This window comes from Hypomesus nipponensis, chromosome 26 (assembly GCF_054491055.1).
Source record: "Hypomesus nipponensis isolate SF chromosome 26, ASM5449105v1, whole genome shotgun sequence".
Taxonomy (NCBI): Eukaryota; Metazoa; Chordata; class Actinopteri; order Osmeriformes; family Osmeridae; genus Hypomesus; species Hypomesus nipponensis.
Window position 1 is genome coordinate 643885 of NC_140386.1, and position 21206 is coordinate 665090.

General features: G+C 41.0%; 1 protein-coding gene across 3 annotated transcripts; it reads right to left on the reverse strand.

Moving 5' to 3' along the window:
- Positions 1 to 4839: 4839 nt before the first annotated feature.
- Positions 4840 to 15075, reverse strand: nexn (nexilin (F actin binding protein)). Of its 3 annotated transcripts, XM_084692831.1 has the most exons (15): positions 14917 to 15075; positions 11909 to 12404; positions 11404 to 11595; positions 10785 to 10869; positions 10498 to 10646; positions 9082 to 9282; positions 8814 to 8990; positions 8530 to 8718; positions 8246 to 8437; positions 7844 to 7894; positions 7018 to 7212; positions 6411 to 6635; positions 6113 to 6301; positions 5609 to 5972; positions 4840 to 5478 (listed from the first exon to the last, which is right to left on the reverse strand). In XM_084692831.1, exons 2-15 carry the CDS (start codon positions 12371 to 12373, stop codon positions 5465 to 5467), a joined length of 2688 nt encoding a protein of 895 aa, XP_084548957.1. In that variant the 5' UTR covers positions 12374 to 12404; positions 14917 to 15075; the 3' UTR covers positions 4840 to 5464. The 3 variants fall into 3 exon arrangements, with proteins under 3 accessions (XP_084548957.1, XP_084548956.1, XP_084548958.1); XM_084692830.1 differs by lacking the exon at positions 4840 to 5478 and having other exon boundaries at positions 5511 to 5972; XM_084692832.1 differs by lacking the exons at positions 4840 to 5478; positions 7844 to 7894 and having other exon boundaries at positions 5513 to 5972.
- Positions 15076 to 21206: the final 6131 nt, after the last annotated feature.

Sequence of the window (21206 nt, forward strand, 5' to 3'; positions counted from 1 at the left end):
TTTATTCCAATGAAGGGTTGTGTTTGATAATTAGTTTAAATTCGGGTGTGAAGGCTCTCCAAAATGTCCTTCAGTACCACAGACTGAAACTAACCTGCATTACCCTGGCCTAAATGCACGTATAGGACGTTTTGTCACTTAATTATCTATCAATTGGAGTTCCTGCCGTTTTCAAAATCAACATTTATAAGAAAAAAAAATCTGGCCTTAATGTAGCTTCCAAAAATGTTGATTTTGTTTTTGTTGGTATACATTAGTTGGTTTGTTGTAGAACGTGTGCAATGTGCGTAAGTAGGCCTACCTATCTAACACTTATGTAGAATGGCACATATATGCACATATGTATATATATATGCATGTTACATTTCATGAGTTATACTGTAATACAGTATAAATATACCAAGCACTGTAGTATATAGGTTCTTGAACAAGACTAGATTAACGTGTTCATCAAATCAAATCAAATTTATTTGTATAGCCCTTTTTACACGCAAGCATGTCACAGAGGGCTTCACATACGCCCTTAGAACTGCCCCTCAACCGACCTAAACCCTCAAGGAAGACAAGGAAAAACTCCCAGAAAAACTCCCAACGGGAGAAAAAATGGAAGAAACCTTGGGAGGAGCAATTCAGAGAGGGATCCCCTCCTCCAGAGACGGTTGGCAAGAGAGAGGAGCAGAACACAAGCTAAACATAGTCATACAGTATCAATGGGTTTTGAAACACCAAAAATCCATTGTTCGGCTTTATAGACGTTGGATGGGACCTGGAAACTCGCTGGTGGCCGTCATGGAGGCTGGTTTCCGGTTGACGACCTGGTCCAGCGTTGGTAGACCGACGACCAGGCAGGTCCTGACAGCTCAGACCCCCCATACCACAGGGGATGTGTGGGGGGGACAGAGAGGAGAACAGGGATTAGAGAATGCCAGGAGCAGCTAACAGTTTCAGTCGTAATAGAATGAGATCCCCACCGGTCAAGTGTGGACTAGTGCAGCAATTTAACAAAGCTAAGAGGGTATTTGATGCAGCCCCACACACCAAGACAGCGACAGCCCCCCTTGGTTGGAACATGAAATCTGTTCCAGGGGAAACAACTCTAAAATAGGTTATATTTATACGAATAAGGATGAAAACAACCAGCCCCTCGTTGTCTCCAACTAGTAAACTATAACAATTAAAATATACAGCAACGGAACTATTACAGTAACAATATACAATAACAGGTTTACTTTATTTGTAACATTTAAATGGGCAGTGTGAACATAAGATAAAATTACAATTTAAAAGTTACATGTGATACACACATAGGCAAACGCACACCCCAGGTTTACAAAGAAAGTACACACATTTAACAATCATAGGATTGACTAAACAAGAACGTTTTTAATCTAGTTTTAAAGGTCGAAACAGTATCAGCCTCCCTAATTGAGACAGGTAATTTGTTCCAGAGAAGAGGTGCTCTATATGAGAACGCCCTACCTCCAGCAGTTTTTTTCTTAATTTTGGGTATTACCAGATAGCCGGCATCTTGAGATCTTAGAGTCCTTGCGGGGCAATAGGGTGCAAGGAGACCGGAGAGGTACAGTGGTGCCAATCCATGTAGAGATTTGTAAGTTAGTAGTAAAACTTTGAAATCAGCTCTGGCTTGGATAGGGAGCCAGTGTAAAGAGATAAGAGTAGAGGTTATATGATCACTATTTGTCAATAGTCTAGCAGCAGCATTTTGTACCCGCTGTAAATTTTTCAAGTAGGTAATTGGGAGGCCAGAGAACAACACATTGCAGTAGTCTCCAATCGGGATGTAACAAAAGCATGTATTAGTTTTTCAGCATCATCCTTTTAGAGGAATTTTCGTATTTTGGCAATATTACGTAGATGGAAAAATGCAGTTCTGGTGATTTGTTTAATATGGTACTCAAACGAAAGGTCTGGGTCCAATGTGACTCCTAAATTTTTTACCAACTGGCTTTGAGATACTTTGACACCATCTAAGTTTAAGGTCAGATTGGATAAATTATTTCTGTATTTTTTAGGGCCGAAAATTTGAACCTCGGTTTTATTCGAATTAAGAAGAAGGAAATTTGCTGTCATCCAAGTTCTCAACCCGGAAACACATTTTTCCATAGCATGTGGAAATTCTCCAGGCTTTATGGACATGTATAGCTGAGTATCATCTGCATAACAGTGAAAATTTACCCCAGAGCTTCTAATTATGTTTCCTAAAGGCAACATATAGAGTGAAAATAACAGAGGGCCTAGAACTGAACCCTGTGGTACTCCTTATTTTACAGTAGTGCTCCTGGATGAGCAACCATCATAGTGGACATATTGTGATCTATCAGATAGATACGATCTAAACCACTGAAGTGAAGTACCAGAGATCCCAACATAGTTCTCCATACGCTCCAGGAGAATCTCATGATCCACAGTGTCAAATGCTGCACTAAGGTCTAGAAGAACCAGAACAGAGATAGAGCCCGCGTCAGAGGCTAATAATAGATCATTGACTACCTTAGCTAATGCAGTTTCAGTGCTGTGGTGAAGACGAAATCCAGACTGGAGAGGTTCATAAAGCTGATTTGAGGAGAGGTGCTCAGTTAGCTGTTGTGCCACAGCTTTTTCTAAAATTATGGAGAGAAATGGCAAATTTGAAATTGGCCTATAGTTGCTAATACAACCTGGATCCAGGTTTGGTTTTTTAAGAAGGGGCTTAATAATAGCTTGTTTGAAATTGTCAGGGACTTGTCCAGTTACAATAGATTCATTAATAATACTAAGCATGGGAGGTCCAATAATAGGGAAAAGTTCCCTACAAAGTTTGGCAGGGAGGGGATCAAGAAGGCAGCTGATGGGTTTCGAGGAATCTACCAGCTCGATGAACGCTTCCATAGAAATAGGGTTAAAGTGAGTAAGAGCCTCAACATGCAGCATGCTGGGTATAGAGTCAAATTCCGTGTTGATGGCCACTCCTCCAGGCCTAGTCTGTAGTTTGTCCCTTATTGCATAGATTTTTTGGTCAAAGAAATCTAAGAAATCATTGGGAGAGAGATCTGAACTAACACAGAGTGTACTTTTCTTAGTGAGTTTTGCAACAGTATCAAATAGGAACTTTGTGTTGTGTTTGTTCTTACTAATCAATTTCGAGAAATATTCTGATCTGGACCTGATGAGGACTTGCTTGTACTCAATTTGGCTGTCCTTCCAGGCCAGGCGGAAAACCTCCAATTTAGTGGTACGCCACTTATGCTCTAATTTTCGAGTGGACCTCTTGAGAGTGCGGGTGTCCTCTGAATACCATGGAGCCATTTTCTTGTCTTTTCTTTTCCTTGGTTTGAGTGGGGCAACAGAATCTAGGGATAACTGAAGAACCAAATTCAGATCCCTTGTTTTAGCATTTAATGATTTATTTGGGTTGTCCAGTGCTTCTAGTGCAGCAGGTAGAATATTAGCCAGTTCCATAGCTGTGTTTGAGGTTATGCAGCGGCTAGTAGAAATATTCTGGGTGCCTCAGAGGCTCTGGCAGAGATCCATTTTAAAGGTAACCAGGCAGTGGTCTGATAATATAGGATTGTGGGGGTGGACAATTATGTCACTAATCTTGATTCCCCATGTGAGAACTAAATCCAATGTATGCGAGTGAAGATGGGTAGGTTTAAAAACCACCTGGTGAGACCTGTGGAATCCAATAGAGCAGTAAAGGCCTTACTTAGAGGATCTTTTGGGTCATCCACATGGATGTTAAAATCACCCATAATTAAGACATTATCAGTATATGTCACAAGATCAGCACTAAAATCTGCAAATTCCTCTAGGAAGAGGGAATACGGGCCGGGGGGCCGGTATAGAGTAACTAAACTAAATGAGGGAGGGGGGGCAATAGTAGAAGAATTAATCCTTTTTAGAGTAGTTGGTGGTTTCATGCAAATTATCTCAAATGATTTAAAGGTATTTACAGATTTTAGGCTACGGTTGAAGCTAGCTTTATATATCATAGCAACACCGCCACCTTTCTTTGAGACACGAGGGATGTGTGAGTACGCAAAATCCGGAGGCGATGCTTCATTCAGGGAGGAATATTCTTCAGGTTTTAACCAGGTTTCGGTGAGTCCAATCAGGTCCAGGTTGCATTCAGACATCAGATCATTAATCAAAACGGCCTTTGGGGATAGAGATCTGATGTTTAGGAGCCCAACATTCCAGTATGGGTTTTTGGCAGCTTTAGACGTAGGTAATCCTTCTGAAAAGGTGGCACTGCTATCACAGAACTTAGTAGGAAGAGCAACGGGGGAGCAAGGCTGAATACATATCAAATTGGTATAATTCCTAATAATTGAGGGCCGGAATTTGGAAAAATGGCGGGGGACAGACACCGTCTCAATGGGAGAAACAACATCAGCATCCACGCTGGCTACACTACAAGCTGAGCTATCGGGCCCCCAACAGCTCACAACATGCCTATCAACATATCTATCAGACTCTCTAAGAGACTGTGGCCCGGCTTGTTCTAGTGAGTGTCAGGCCTGCTCTAAAATAGCTTCAATATTCCTAGACAAAAGAAAAGCACCTCTCCAGCTAGGATGGAACCCGTCACTTTTCAACAAGCCAGGTTTGGCCCAGAAACGAGACCAATTATCTACAAATCCTAAACCCTGTTCTGAGCAAAAGCGAGCCAACCAGCGGTTGAGAGAGACAAGCCTGCTGTAGATCTCGTCAGTCCCCCTAACAGGTAGTGGGCCAGAGACTATTACTCGATGCCGACTCATCTTTTGATACATTTCCTTTTTTAATAAAAGCAAAATAAATGGAGAAAATATTGAGACAAATAATTTTGTGACAAAGTGGTATTCAGCACTTTTATTAAAACTTTAAATAACAACATATCACAAATAGTTAGGCTACTCTACCACCTATACTGTCACTATTTAAAACCTTAAAACAACAGTGTCAAAGTTAATTTAACACAAAAACTCTTTTATGAATTATGAATACGAATGTAAGTGTTCATTATAACCAAACATGTTATATGATGTAAATTAAACAGTGTAAATTGTCAGTGATAATGGTCAATAATGGTTCTCAATATTTTTTTGAATAATCAATTTTCAAATGTGTTTACAGTGTAAGGTCTACGAACACAGGAATTTCCATAGGCTGGACACACTTGTGAGAGGAATTTTTCCAAGATGCTAAAATCCCTATGATCTATGCGCTATTACTTTAATCAATAATGGGAAAAAACGTTTGCTTTGGCACAGATTTCTTACTATTCTAACGGGGAGTGCAGCTTTACTGATAAGCAATACGTAAACAACAACATCTTATATTTTTAATGTTGTGTATTTCTCCCTTGAAGGAATGGCAAGCATACTGTTAATTTACTCCCTCTGCTGTTTGGCCCTACCATCAGAGATGACTTTTAAAAAGAATGGGAGACAGCAGGGAAAGTTCCATAAAGAGGAGAGCATCAGTAGTCCTCAGCTGGAAGAGAGAAACAGAAGAGCGGTTATCCAAGCCAATGAGGAGACGAGCAAATGGTGCACTAGTGATGGAATATCCAGAAAACCAGTAGGTGTCATGCAGGCATGCAGTCACACTAAGGTAGTCTTACTTTCTATCGTTAGGATACAGGTGCTGGCAGCAGTGCCCCTGCTGTTGACTGCTTTGCACATGTACTCTCCCTCATCCTCTGGGAAGGTCTCTGGCAGGTAGAGACAGTATGTCTCTCCTCTCTCTATGTACTGGTAGTCCTCACAGTCCTGGAGCATCTCTCCCTCAAACCACCAGGTCACTTCCGGCTTTGGCTCCCCAGTGATTTTCACGGTAAACCTAACTGGCTCAGCATCCACTACTGATTGGTTCTTCAGGGGCTTTTTGAACCATGGTGCCCCTGACCTGGCATGGTCTTCCTCGTCCTCAAAGGCGGCAGAGCCATTGATGATGCTTCCCTCCTCCTCCTCTTCATCGTCTTTTTTCTGCCAAAACATGACACAAGGTATCACAAACCACAATTAGTGCATGAGAAACACTACTACTGTAGGCTAGTTCCAGAATGTCATGCTCCAGTTTGACCACTGTTTTTACAGTGAAAAGGTGGAGGTTGAGCTGGATTTACTTTTTGGAGGGCAGCATCAATCTCTTGCTGCTCAAATTGCATCCTCTGGAGCTTTTGTTCCTCTACTCTTCTCTTCTCCTCTTCTTCTCTGGCTTTAGCCATTTGTTCAAATCGGGCACGCATGTCCACCTTCTGTTTGAATGGAGAGTCATCTGTCTTTCCGCCATCCACTTTGCCTTCGTCACCCTCCTGAGAAAAACAGAGCCTAATTATGTGACACTGAAGTAATCCTCTGTGGTAACCTGTCGAAAACGATTACATTTCTAGAAAGGTTTTCCTAATGCAAGGATACTCATACCTCCTCCTGGAATCGTTCCGCCTCTCTCTCTTTGATTTCCTCATCAATTGCCTTCCTCCGTGCTCTCTCTTCCTCAATCTTTTTCTGTATTTCCTCATCAGTCAACTGCTTGATCTTCTCAAACTTGGACTTCAGGTTCTTGGCCTGGATGGAACCGGTCCTCTTGAGCTTGCTCAGCTCCTCATATTCTTTACTCACAGTATCTGAGCTCTCGTTGACCTCATCCTTCAGAGAGAAAACATGTTACATTTATTCATTTAGCAGATGCTTTTATATTAAGTGACTTCCAAGAGAGAGCTTTACAAAAAGTGCATGTCAATGATCATAAACAACGAGATAGCCCCCAAAAACATTGTGGGAAGCCAAAACATGAGCATACATTATGATAAGCAACCAAGTGCCAATGGGAAGAAACATAAGAGCAAGTAGTTAAACAAGTTACAAATTTAACAACATGAACCTCAAAAGTCCAATAGTGTTCCTGTAGGAAAGCAAGCAACAATAATATAATTTACAGCGAGTACAAGTAACTCAGTTACAATGTTTTCCATGATTATGCAGTTTAGTTCAAAAAATAATTTGTATATTTTAAACATTTAAAGCATACCACTCCCATCTCTTGTCTAAGCTGCTCAAACTCCAGTTTCTCCTGCTCCATTTTCTTTTTACGCTCCTCCTCCTTGCTTATCCTCTCAGCTTCCTGTTTCTGCTTCAGCAACTCCTCAAAGTTGATCTCCAGTCTCCCTGGATGCAGCGCTTCCTGTGACTCACTCCTGACCATGACGTCCTCCACATCTTGTCCCTGTCAATACACACAGACAAAGGGTTGAGTCACTCATGAAACCTCCTGGTGCCCCACAATTCAAGAAATCCAATTACACCTGAAGGTTTTGTCATAAGGCAGCAGCACACAAAATCCAAGTATAAAGTAAATAGAAAGTAGTGGCTTTTCCTTGGGTGACAATACAATACCATCAGAATACAGTTTGGGGAACATCCTCAGGGTTTCCCGCTGAAAATGTGTTAGTTAAGGTGGTACGATTTGTCGTCAGAACGGGGGGGGGTTGTAGAGTCTAGCCTAATGTGTTCTGGGGGGGGGCTCGTTTGTACAATAGACTAATGCATTCTGCAGAGAAGGGCTGGTTTGGAATGAAAGGGAGCAGGACAGAGTAACACGGCATGAATAATTTTCTTTTTTTTTTGACGACGACGTAGTTAAGGCGGCAGGCGTGTGTTGCTTAGGCGGCCGGCTTAACAGGAAAGTACTGCGGGAAACCCTGATCCTTCAAACTGAAACAGCAGCATAATGTGCAGAATGAATGTCCAGACAGAATTATATGACGCATCACATTAAACTCATGAATCAAATGGTCATTAACGTTGTAATTATTTTGTTAAAATGCAATAGTGATTTTAAACTGAAAGTATCTTACATCTCCATGTCTATATGTAGCTTTGTATTTTTCTTCATCCACACCCGGGCTCTTGAAGAAAAATGTAGAAGACATTGCAGAAAATATCATTTGAGCATACATATGGCTATTCAAAAAATGATTCATTAATCTCATATTAGAGTCCAATTAGAATAAGATTGAATACAAATCAAACGCACCCTTTGATATTAACATTAAGGTTAGTTTTAGGTCAGTTGACATGTATATGTGCTCAGATGATATCAAGCAGAGTGCATTTCAGAAGGCACAGCATTGGCCCCCAAAAATCATTGATTCAAAGTGATCACTGGCAACCACAACAAATCCAATATTTGAAACCGCCCCCTTATTTGTCATTGCGGCTTCAAACACGTGCAGAAAGTGTATGCCATACAATCCCACCATGCTCTTGCGAGCTTCTGCGAAGAGTCTCTTCTCCTCCTCCAGCCTCCTCTTGGCCTCCTCCTCTGCCTTCTTTTGTTCCTCCACCCTTCTATGGCGCTCCATCTCCTCAAAGCTGACACACAGCTTTCCTGGCTTACTGCTCTCCAGGTTCAGCATGGCTAGCAACACCTCATCATCATCATCCAACATCTGGGGAAAGGGACACAAAGACGGTTCAGATAATCAAATCACACGAGACTCCCTTGAAATTGTTTTCTGTCAGTGTGGAGGCTCAAACTCACCATGCTCTTCCTGGCCTCTGCAAAAGCTTTCCTCTCCTCCTTCATGCGTCTCTTGGCTTCCTCTTCTGCTTTCTTGCGCTCCTCCTCTATCCTTTGTCTCTCCAGTTCTTCAAAACTCAGCCTAAGTTTTCCTGGTCGGAAATCCTCCCTCTCCTCCTGAGCACCCTGGGAGTCTTCCACTTCTTCTCCCTGAAAGTGTTTTTGAACTGTTATTTTTGCTGCCATCTTGAACAATTTAGTATTTGTACTTCCCTGAAGGAGAAGTTATGTTAGGAAAACGTCACCATTTCCAACTTGGCCTCCTCAAAGGCTCTCTTTTCTTCCATTAAACGCCGTTTTGCCTCCTCCTCAGCCTTCCTCCTCATGTGTTCCTGTCTTTCCTTCTCCTGATCCTCAAAGGTCAATTTCAGCTTTCCAGGAGTAACCTGCTCCTTCTCTGGAAGCTTGTCCTCATCATCAGGCTTTTGAGGACAACATATTTATATTCAGGACGACCATCACATGTAATTAGAATTTGTATGATAAATCCCTGAGTAACTTCCCTAAACTAACCTGAACAACAACAGAGCGCCGTTTGGCATCTCTGAAGGAGCGTCTGTTCTCATCATAGCGTTTCTTCTTCTCCTCTTCTGTCCTCTTCTTTAGCTCCTCCTCACGATTCTTTTCCAAGTCCTCAAAGTTCATTTTGATCCTGCCTGGAGGTCGAGAGGGCTTGGCTGGCACCACCCGCACCAGTATGGTGTCATCTCCCTCCTGGCAGATGGTTATGATTTAAAAAAAAAGTTTTTATTTATATATTTAGAATATTATATATATATATATATATATTTATAGAAACATATATAATATACTTCTAGAGCCGCACACATACACACACACCAATCCACATACAGGCTGATAAACAATCTCTACAAGAGAATATTTTGACAGTTACAGTGGGTCAGTCAGTGAGTGTCAGCCCCAAGATAGGAGAGTCTAATTTGGTCACAGAGCCGAAGAGGGGGATGTGGATAGGGGCTAATTCAGTCTGTCACTAGTGTGGGAAACAGTTGCCAGTCACATGCTGTCTTCACCTGGCAGTGTCTGTGGCCCAGGCTGCGTCAGTAACAAGCATGCTGGCACAATCGTTACCAACTCACTGGCTCATAATTTCCTTTGTTTACACTGTCAGATGCAGGGTAGCTCTCAATGTATGCCTACAAATATTTCAGTATCATGGCTCCAATTATTTCAAAGCAATGGAGTACAAGTTAAATTGTGCCAGAAGAGTTCAGATTTGTGTCTCCCATACCCTTGTCATGATAAATGTCTAATTGTAATAATTACAATCAATTGTAATCAATAATTACAGCCCAGTGCCCAACATGGCATTGCCAGTTGTATGGCAAGTTAAAGTTTCTCTCAAGAAAAGTAAATATGGGTCAAAAACTGAAATATGTAACAATAAAAAAACTATGTTCTTGATTTATCTTGATTTTAGTCACCTCTGCTCTGTTAATGGGATTAAATTAATTAGGTGCAAGAACATTAGGCGCAATAAGTAGCATGTTATTACCCATAATTATCTATATGGAGCAATGGATATGTGTACACATGCACAATGTAGGTACACATATTACTTGATCATTTTGGAAATACAAACCCGTTGTTTGTTTTTTGTTAAAGGGTGATGACTGGTGTTGTTGTGGTTCATAGATGTGAAAAGTTATAAATTCCTTTTACTTTCCAGACTGCCATAGCGCTTGTATTGATGGAGCACTCAATTGCTGGCTTTATGTTCAGGCCACACCAACTGGCTTTCAAATGGCTCTTAAAATAACTGATCCGCCAGGCAGCTGAGGATTACCTGAATGATTACAGATACATGGAAGCCATTCTCTCCACAGAGAAAGTGGTTTAGCAGAGCTAGCCAACACTGTCCCTTTTTCAAAATCTTTTTCCCTACAAAGATACACAAAGCAAACATACCTCTGCAGCCTTCTTGGCCAGCTCCTTCTGAATTTTGGCTTTCTCCATGGTGTCCTGCGTCGCTCGCTTCTTCCTCTCTTCCTCCATTCTCTTCTTCTCCTCATCCTGTCTTTGCTTCTCCATTTCGGCAAACTTTCCCTTCACACTGCCTGAAGAACCCGTACATAGAAGACACCATGAAACAACCACAAATGGTGGGAGTTTAGTATCCTCGGCTCAACTGTGGGGCCACCTGTGGCGCTCCCCCCCATCCCCCACTACCCCTTCCCTGCACCGACCAATCCTACCTGTAATCTTGGGCACGTAGGATTTCTCTACCTTGGCCGGCTTCACCTCCTCCTCCTCATCACTAGAGGCAAGCAGTTCTTTTATCTGCAGGCAGATCAGTCAGGAGATTGTGGTGAGGTTATGCTTGATCTGGGATCATCTGCTTTGCACCGTTGCCACCTCAAGAGCCATGCTGGTCCTAGCAAGCACTCTGGGGCATAATCCCTGGTAATAGCTTGGTCATGTGGACGGCAGCAATGCCTGTGATTGGAGGATGCTGTTGGTAGAGATCAGCGATTCCGCATTCTATCTCAGAGGGAGGGCTCTCTCTCTGTTTCACTGTTAATCCCTCCTATCAGACAGCGTTTGTTATCTGATAGGAGGCTCTTTAAAATTTATGATTTTGATTAGGCACCAAACAACGTATGAATACAACCACCAATTTATGTTAAATTGATTTAGTTTGAATTAAAAGGGTTCTGTTTCTTGGTGGTGGGATAGTGGTGTAGAACTAGGTGTAGTGTGTAGTTTGTAGTGTGTAGTGGCGCAGACGATACTTTCTCAAACACACCAGCAACGTTGTGGACAGCCATGCCTCATGCCATGCAGGGCCGCCTCGGTTAATGGAAGGAGTTTGACCTGTTGTTTCCTGCGGTTATACTCTCTCTCCTTGATGTACTGCTCCTTCCTCTTCTGGTGTTCATCCTGGTTCCTCTTCCTGCTGCGTTCCTCCCTGGCCTTCTGCATGGCCTCAAACTTGTTCTTCACGTCGCCCTTGTTCAGCTTCGGCACATAACTACGAGCCACTGCTTTTTTGGAGCAAAGCAGTTTCTGTGGCATAATACATTAGACAACATAAATGAAACAGACTAGAAGATCAACTGGAAAAAACTGGAGAAAACTCATTTGAGAAAGAGTTCAAAGGAAAAACAGAGAATAATGACAGCCATTGGTGTGGAGATAAAATATTAAATGATTTTAGAAATATAGAATAATTACAGTATGGAATAATTATAAGGACATGAAGAGATATATTGGACTGAGCCTGTGTGAAGGTAATGTGAAGATCTGAAAGTACTTTGGGATACATGTTATTTAAGTAAACATCCAAATACATGTGGAGATTAACATGATCATGGCTCACCTCCTGTTTCAGTAGAACTTCAGAGATGTTCTGTGAGCCATCATTTGTATTCTGCGTCATATCATTGTTCTCTGTTGCCTCATCGTTTGAGTTATGTGGCACACCATTGACAGTGGGATCCCCATTAGCCATGTCATCATTGTTGTGTGCCTCATCATTTTCTTTATGTGTCACATCGTCCATATCATGTCGTTCATCGTTCTTGCCGTCTGCTTTCTCTTTTTCGCAGAATGCTAAATCCTGGTCTTTGTGTGGTCGATCACTGTCTTCTTGTTCATTCTTGTCCTGTGATTCATCATTTTCGCTGTGCGTCCCATCATTGTCTTTGTAAGGTTCATCCCTATCCCCTTGTGTTGTGTCGTTTTCATTGGTTATTACATCATTTATATTGTGTGCATCATCAGTCATGCCATAGGCAACATCAACCATGTTGTCTTGTGTCATGTTATTTTCCACCTCAGTCATGGTTGTGCCACAATGACAAGTAGAATGTTACCTGCAAAAAATACATGTACATGCCAATTAGAAAATCAACACTGTAAACTAGATATTTTTGCAGGACATCTGCAAAATGTCGTTTTTTAATGCTGTAAAGTAATACAATGAATGAAAATTACCTATAAGTTTGTCAAACAACTACACTTCCTAAATACAAATGATATAGCATTTTCATTTACATCATAATGATTCGTCTTGATTTGTAAAATAATTTGAGTGATTCTTAGTAATTATCTTAGTTCATTTGTTATTTTGGGGGATTCAAGACATGCCATAGTTACAGTAAGTTAGTAAAACATTATACTAGCATTGTTATTTCAAGAACCTGACACTGACACAGGATATCTTCCACTAAAGTAACACGTCAACTCTATCATTCTCCAAGTCCATGTGCAAACTTCCCAACCATTCAAATGCTGAGATTTGCAAGTTTACACCCAAAGAACCCACTCTGGACAAGGCAGGAGTGTAATGTGGAAGCTTCTCCTAACTGCTGAGCTATAGCAAGCCTCTTGGCTACAACCGTATTGTACCAGTCCAAGTACCTATCTGATCTGTTGTATCTATAGTCCAACCATAGTCAAACTCTTCGCACCACCATACATGGGAATGCAGTCAGACGTATCAATAAGACACACAAATCCCTCATCCGCTTAGCCAATTGAGCAGCAATGCTGGCTTCAGAGATCCTATTTTGAGAGAAATCTGATTAAATGCCTCAGCGGTTTAATTAGCACCTCAAGTACTACTGTCCCTTGTGGCGGGCCTCCCCAAGAGGCTCACCAGGTAGAGCGAGCACCACGAGTCCAAGGCTTTACTGCAGGACCTGTGCAAGACCTATCTTCTGTTTGACAGAGTGAAATACAGAACGGGTCTGTGTTTATTGTTGCTTCTGTAAAAAAAATTATATAACTGTAACAATGTTCATGTTCAATTGAAAGTTTCAACTTGAGATGTTTTAAATGCCACAAATGAATGGCTTGATAATTCTGACTGACTTTGGTTAGCATTTAAGTTAAAGCCTAAGGGAGGTGAATGCTATTAAGATTAGAAGTGACCACTAGATGGCAATACCCTTTTTTGCAGTGTCTAAGATATATACTTAAATAGCTAGATATTTTTACTGTAAAGGGAGTAGAAGTAAGATTTACCAAGACACAAGTTAGGCTTCCAGTAACCTTATGAAACCGTTATCAAAGAAAAAATGCATTGTCTGTATAATTTACTTAGCTGGCATATCAAGATAATAAAACTTGTTTCATTTTGGATGTTGAATCCAGCACCTTGCAGGTGTGGAAGGATGTCTTTGCCAGGTACTTTGGGGATCCCCTCCCCCACTCCCCAGTTTGTTGTAACAGAGCACACAGCAAAGGACTCTAATTTTAGCCCACTTGTATATCCCTGACATGTGATCATGGCTATTTCTGATGAGTGATATGTGCTTGGACAAAGCTAAAGTTGGCAGAGTTTCCAAAGATTCTTGATAAAACGGTCAAATCTACAAGAAATATGAGTGGGCAAAACTAAATTGTACAATCTTAATCTGAAATCAAATATTGTTTATCAATAGTTTTTCACTTTAGAGTTTGATCTGATCTAATCTCACATCACACTCAGTTGGTATGCTTTCGATAAGATTTATTTGCTGAACTTGGAGGTTGAATAGACAGAAATAGATGGAGATATCATCTGGAGATATGATCACTGTAGTGATCAAAATGCATATAATCATGTCTCTCTAAAGGCAGCAATGGATAATTTGGAGGAAAAAAAAGATAAATTCACACACATTAGAATACAAATGCCATTCTCTGTAATGACTTAGGAAAATGTGATGAAATTAAACGTTTTTTGAGCACCATATACATAACCTATGAACCTTTTGCTCTTATAGTTTTGACCGCATGCTATGGAAAAACTTCTAAAGATTTATCTTAACGCCTTTATTATGGTAAACATTTATATTTGTGAAAGTGCTGTCTTTGGGTTCTTTAGTAACACACATTGGGACCCTAATTCCTGCAATGATTTACTAAGTAGAACCTGAACTGCCATCTCATCGTATCAATTTAGGCATGGCAAGAGGAGTCCTATTTATGGCTTCCATTATGCAGCTGTTTCGAAATTTCATTCCAGTGTAGCTTGCTAAACGTATTCAGGTTATATAGAATTTATACTTTAACTCAAATCACTAAAGTAACTCTGCTGGCGTTTACTTCTTGTTATTTTTGTGTAGTGTACATCCAAGTGGAGCCTATACGAACATAGCCTATAGAATGTTTCTGCATGTTCTATTCATGACATTACCAAATTCATGATTGTACATTTTCCGCTATGGAAGCTTTTAAACATTCCATCAAACATTTGAACAAACGTTGAACAAAACACTTCAGTTCATTTAATAAAGGTAAAAGGCTAATTCATCCCCAACAAGTGTAATTCACTAATCATTTAGGCAAAACAACTGCAATATATTTCTGAAGTACATTCAAATAAGCTTCTAAAGTTACCTTGTTAAGTATCGTTATCCCTGTTCTTGTTTTCAAAACGCAGTGTATTCAATAAAAGTAAGGCCAAGTAGGATTAGTCCAACGTGTAAAGTCAAGGAACAGCGGAGCGTTCCCTCTGAGACTTCAGTCTGCGGGAACTCAAAGTAGAATGGGTGAGGTTACGTATTGGTGAGCGGTTTCCATAAAAGTGCTGTTGCTTTAGTCGTCAACCGCATTCCGTGCGCGCCAGCGGCAGGTTCAGCTGTTGGCTTACACACGCACAGAAGGCTAGTATCACGGTTCAGGTGCGGCTGTGGTCTCCGAATATAATTAAAATGTTAGAGCTCAACCTAAGTAGTACTTAATTTAATGAATTATTACTTTTTGTCTACTTCGGCAAATAAGGACGTTGCATGGATTGCCTCTGCTTTTCCGTTGCAAGTTATGATTATTAGCAGCAGGAAAACAAGCATCAACAAGATATATTACGCTATACACCTGTCAAAATAGTTGACTGTGTCCAAAGTTATATAAATATTCAAATTGGAATTGATGTCATAAGTGTGGGTTGCTATTTCTCAAGAGCTCTCGCTGCATATGTTTATCAGAGGAATATCTCTGGATCAGTAGGCCTATTGGGGCTAATTCCCACTGTAATCAGATTATATCTGTCTGTAACGCAGTAATGTAACGCATCACTGTTGATAACTTCAGTAATTGCATTAAATCCAAAAATGTCTTGCGTTACTTGCATTACTGCGATATCGGAGGGAGAAACAAACAACAAATCAAATCTCCTTACGTGTATTTGCGTAACACTTGACTTAGCCCCAGAGTTCAAGAGGCGAAACAAGAATGGCAGAGCCGCTAGGGCATCTTTTGAGTGATGGAGGTATGCACATTACTTCGTATTAGTTGCGCGAAAGGATAAAAAGGTAAATGTACATTGTTCCCAGGCCAAAAACACCTCTCCACCGCCGCGAAAATAACCTCTAATCTGTCTAAGCATCTTCAACGACAATATGCTAACTCAAGACAAGTAGCTAAAGACAGGGGCGCGGGGGAAATTGGGGGAAGTTGGGACGATTCTAAGGGCCCTGACTGACAATTAAGGGCCCAAAAAACAGGCAAAAACCCATATGAAATTGTATATAGTAAATATATATATGTATATATATATATATATATATATATATATATATATATATATGTATATATATATATATGTATATATATATATAGTAGGCTATATATTATATATATATTATATATTTAGTTGCAATCAGTAGGCTAGATGCGCTAGTCGCTAGAAATAGTTATCACAATGTAGCCTAGTAGGCTAGCCTAAACATAAATCAGGTTTTCAAAAAAGGTCAGAGAAAAAACAGGGAGAGGAAAGGCAAATGAGAGGTTTTCAATCTGTAACCCAGTTTGTGGTATTAACCTGTTGGCTTAATGTCCATAGTAAAATAAGATAGCTAGCTACAGACTAGTGTTAACCTACATTTCATCAATATGTAATCAGTACAGGGAAACGTTTAGCAAGATATTCATAATAAATCATTGTCCCGACTCCCTGCCCCTTTGAGTAGACTTAACAACAGATGAGTCAGCAGCACCCTAGTCTCCCCATAACTGTAGCCCTCCCTATCCCAATGAAGGTGAGCAATATTGTGTTAACAACGTGCCAGTTACCATCATTCCAGGGAGTCTGTGGGGATTTCTCTGTCTCTCTTCCTCTTTTTACCATAAAAAAAAATTACACAAATAAATATTTATTAATTAAAGAAATTCAAACGAATTATTTTCTCACATAAGGATCCTTATGGAGAAAAAAAAAACGACTGTCTGTACTGGATGCTTGACAGTTGTAAAAAGTGAGTATCTTACCTCAGCCTGCATGTAAATTACAGACAATATTAAAAATAATCCAGTTTGATTGTTCATTTAGATTTAATTATGGCCGTTAAATGAAATCTATAGATACAGACTTTATTATTCCCATCATGAAGGGCAATTTATTTGAGAAGCTTGCACACACACACACACCAAAAAATCTATTGGATCTAATGTATGTAATCAAGTGGTGGTAATACAGAACTGTAGATAATTTGGGTCAATATTCTGTAGTGTTAGTGTCATTTATTGGTATTTGGCATATTTTATATATACTGTATATATCACAGTATATATGTATATATAACATGCGTTGTGTACATCCTACAGAGCCAGGGCCCTCTCAGGTAGAGCTAGAAGGAGGAAGAAGTGTGGAAGCACAGGAAGAAGGGAAAGAAAGTTACAGTGATGATGAGGATGAGAGATGCATGGTGGAAGAAGACAGAAGTAATAAAAAGGATGTTGACCCAGGTTTGTGGCCAGCAGATTTGACTGACAGGGACAGGGAGGCTTTTGTGAGGGCAGATGATAATGATGATGTACACATGCAGACTTGTGTACAAATCACCAGCAGTAAATATTGTGCTAGTGCATGTATTGAACTACAAGAAGCAAGACAGTTGGAAGACTTTAATTAGAGTTCTGTAAAGCTTTTGATGGGACAGTTAGGTCCCAGAGGGGGCCCAATTAGATTCCTGGCCGCGCCCCTGGCTAAAGATCCCCGGACCCTGAGTGGCACTGACGCCCATAAAAGGTTGCCGTTGCCATTGTTGCCGACACCAGCCAAGCAGCCGCGACTTGACTTTCAACAGCAGGTTACCAACGCAGAGATTAACAGGCTTGTAGCAGCATAGGCTACATAGTAGAGGAACTGTTGCCATTTAAAGTTTGACATTTTGCTTGCCTGTACTGTAGCCTTGTTATGCTTGACAGCTTTTGTGGTATTAAAATGCATAAAAGAGATAAATTGTGTATGTCCTCCTTAAAATAAGAATTTGAGTTGATTTGGGTCAATATATGGGACATATATTGTTATTTGGCAAGTGCATCTCAGGTTATGTTACGGAGTAATCTAAAAGTAATGTAACTAGTAGTGTTACTAGTTACTTTCAGCAGTGAATAATCTAGTAAAGTAAAGCATTACTTTAAAAAAGTAACGTGTAATCTATTAGTTTTTTTGAGTAACTACCCCAACACGTTCTGGACTGACATTATCAGTTGGCTACCTCTTGTAGTCCATTCGAGGCTGGAGGTCTTATCAGTTATTTGGGATAGCACATAGCCTGTTGTTATTCCCAGCATTGACCCTATCAGTCTAGACCAGAGGTCTTCAACCCTGGTCCTCAGGGACCCCTGTCCTGCACGTTTGAGATGTTTCCCTGCTCCAACACACCTGATTCAAATGAATGGTCGTTAACAGGCATCTGCATAACTAGATAATGACCTATTCATTTGAATCAGGTGTGTTGGAGCAGGGAAACATCTCAAACATGCAGGACAGGGGGTCCTGAGGACCAGGGTTGAAGACCTCTGGTCTAGACCATGTCAGTGTGCAATAACAGTTGGTATATCTCAAAAGTCATACATACAACAGGCTTGTCACAATTTTACAGATGTATACAATAATATACCCCTATAATTTAGTAATTCGGTGACTCTTATTGGCATACGATTCAATGACAATACTTTGTATAGATTGCAGTGGCGTCGCTAGACCCTTTTACTGGGGCACATGCCCCAGTATAAATTAGCTGGGCACCAATAAAATCTCAAATTTGAGTTTTAACAGTGTAGTTTATTAGTAAGTGCATTCATTTAGATTCATAATTCCTGACCAAAAGTAACACAGTATAGCAGTCAATGCTTGTAAAATCAACACAGTTTAACCGAAAACACCAAAGGATGCATGCCCGCATGATTCCATGTCCTTGCGCTCTTCTGTGCTTGCTATAATAGTCACTGCAGCGCACACAGAAGTTAGTGTGTCACCACACAAGTCAGAATTTAGGTAAGCTAATAAAACATTACGAATCAAAAGAAAGTTTCTAAATAATATGCCTAGCGATCATCTTCTTTGGACTAAAACATAATAACAACATGAGTCTAACGTATTATATTACATGAAGCCACAGTATGCCTATTTGCACTCCAATTATTGCCAAAATAATTGAAGCGAGCTGGCATTAACTATTGATGTCCCTGCCAAAGGTCATATTAAACTTACGTCCCTAAACTGTATGTATAGTTGGTTAAACAAGGGAAGTATCTATTGTAATAGGAATGATCTGCGGGGCTCATTTAATTAGTGTTTGCACGTATGGCTGATTACAGGGGGGAGGCGGAATGGTTCAAAAGGGACTGGGCCAAGGCAGAAGGAGAGCTGATCTTAGTTGCGCACTCTGTGGAACGGGGTGACTTAGCGTTCGCAGTCGAAAGGACTGCCAACGATGAAGATAGTTAATGAGGGGGGTCAAGGTGTTCCTGTGATAGTAAGGGAGGTATATTACCTCCTGTAGCAGTTAAGCTGGGGAAGTAGGAGAGTGCCACGGTTGCCCAACAACTGACCTGTAGCCTCATGCGGAGAATCCTACAGTGCCATCCCGCGAACGTTCTCCCTAGGAAAGCGGACGGCATCACAAATCAGACCCCAGGGGAGGGTCTTGCCAACTGGCGAGTTAAGTACACTCCTACCTGTCTGTTTGTCTTGTACAATTTCAACTAGGGTTATTTAAATTACCTGGTGGGAGGCAAGAACAGGGTACAGGGAGGTGGCCATAGTCCGAAGTTTGGTCTTTGGGTCTCCCTCGCACATGGGAGACCTGGTGCGTGTGTAAGTGAGTGCTGGAATTGCAGTGACCCTGGAGTGTTAACTAGGGTTTTGGCCTAGCTTTGAGGGTGCCGTGATTACACTGAGTTGGGGAGGGTGGAGTGTGGTTGATGGAGGACTGAACTACCCTGGTGCGGCCGTGTAGCCTCCTTGGTGCCCTGGAGTATTCCACCCCATGTCATGAATTATAGAGAACCATTTGTCCGGATTAATAAAGACCTTTACATTGTTATACCCTTGGTTCTGACGTTCCTAGCAGTAATTTTCTGCTACATAAGAGACCCCACATTTATTACACTATAGTGTAATATATTTGTGTATGCAGCAAGCTTGGAAGAAGAAAAAAGTGAAATGAGTAATGAGGGTTCTTTGCCCCAGTAGGGCTTTATGTCAAGCAACGCGCCTGGTTCCCCTCATGAACCTTTTTTGAGCAAGGAGTCCCCTCTGTTGAAAGATGTAAATAGAACACTACTTCGGAAACATTTGTCAGCTCTTTTTTCTAACTAATGGCTCCATTCACAGCTGCTGACTCACTGGCTGCTTCTTCAGACAGGATGTCATTAATAAAACCACAAGATAAAGAGTAAAGCTCAAACAATGAATACCAATTAAGACAAATAATACCGGACTTGAGGCTTGACCGCTAAACCACCCTTTCAATTTGCATGATTGTTTTTTCTCCCACAGTCCTTGGGAAAACCCCTGTTGGAAAAAACAAATCCACTCCAGCTAAAGCTAGTGACTGAAACCTGAGAATGAGACCAGCACGCATATTTCGTAGAATGTCTTACTCAGAGAGCGGGACAAAATACATGACAAACTATGAACTTGGTGACTTTTAATAGGTAACAGAAATAACTGACTAGGTGGTCTAAAATTAGGATGTGCTTACAATGTTTTACACTTTTCACTCCACAACATGTCTAACCAAAAGAGGTTAAGTACAATTAAGAGTGTGTTGCCACGATAGGGATAGTTTGAAAGTCAAAATGGCAGAGGTTGTGGGTCTCACTTCTTCTAGTAGGGTCACAGGGAGTTAGTTACTTGAATTCTAAGGCTGAAGTACTGGGTCCTGTTCACAGACCCGCAGGCTGTCGAGGACAACAAGGGGGCTTCCTTAAATAGTCCCACAGCTGTGAGAACCGATCAGCGCAGCAGAGACAACGCAGACTGGACCCCAGCCCCAGCTGCTTCATCACAGCTACCCCTAAGCCCACCGTTAGAGTGGTACAGCCCTTCCATCCTTTGCTCTGCCTGGAGTGGAACGGTCCATCAGGATGACACTATGCTAGGCCAGAGACACTGATACAGAGTGAAGACGTTTCTCTTTTACCCAATTGCTCTGAAAGTGCCAAGTCAGTGTAAGGAATTATCAAGATTTGGTCAAGACAAGGTTAAGACAAAATCAATGCATGTATTACACATATGTGAAGTGCAGGTGTCTGTTACACTCAAGTTGAGTATCACAGAAGACTGGACAATGAATAAAGAAAATCAAGAGAGTATATGGTATCACAATATGGGAGGATACAAAATGATTAACATAGCCTTTGCAGGCACCAAAAAAGGACACTGTATGCTAGATAGC

Bases quoted from the DNA above. Each gene is read 5' to 3' on its own strand.
- nexn (XM_084692830.1), bottom strand. From the start codon at position 12,373: ATGACTGAGGTGGAAAATAACATGACACAAGACAACATGGTTGATGTT. The intron at 10,870-11,403 runs GTCAAACTCCTT...ATCTGCCTGCAG, and splicing joins ATAACCGCAGGAAACAACAG to ATAAAAGAACTGCTTGCCTC. The intron at 7,895-8,245 runs GTGGGATTGTAT...TTTTTCTTCAAG, and splicing joins CAGAAGCTCGCAAGAGCATG to AGCCCGGGTGTGGATGAAGA.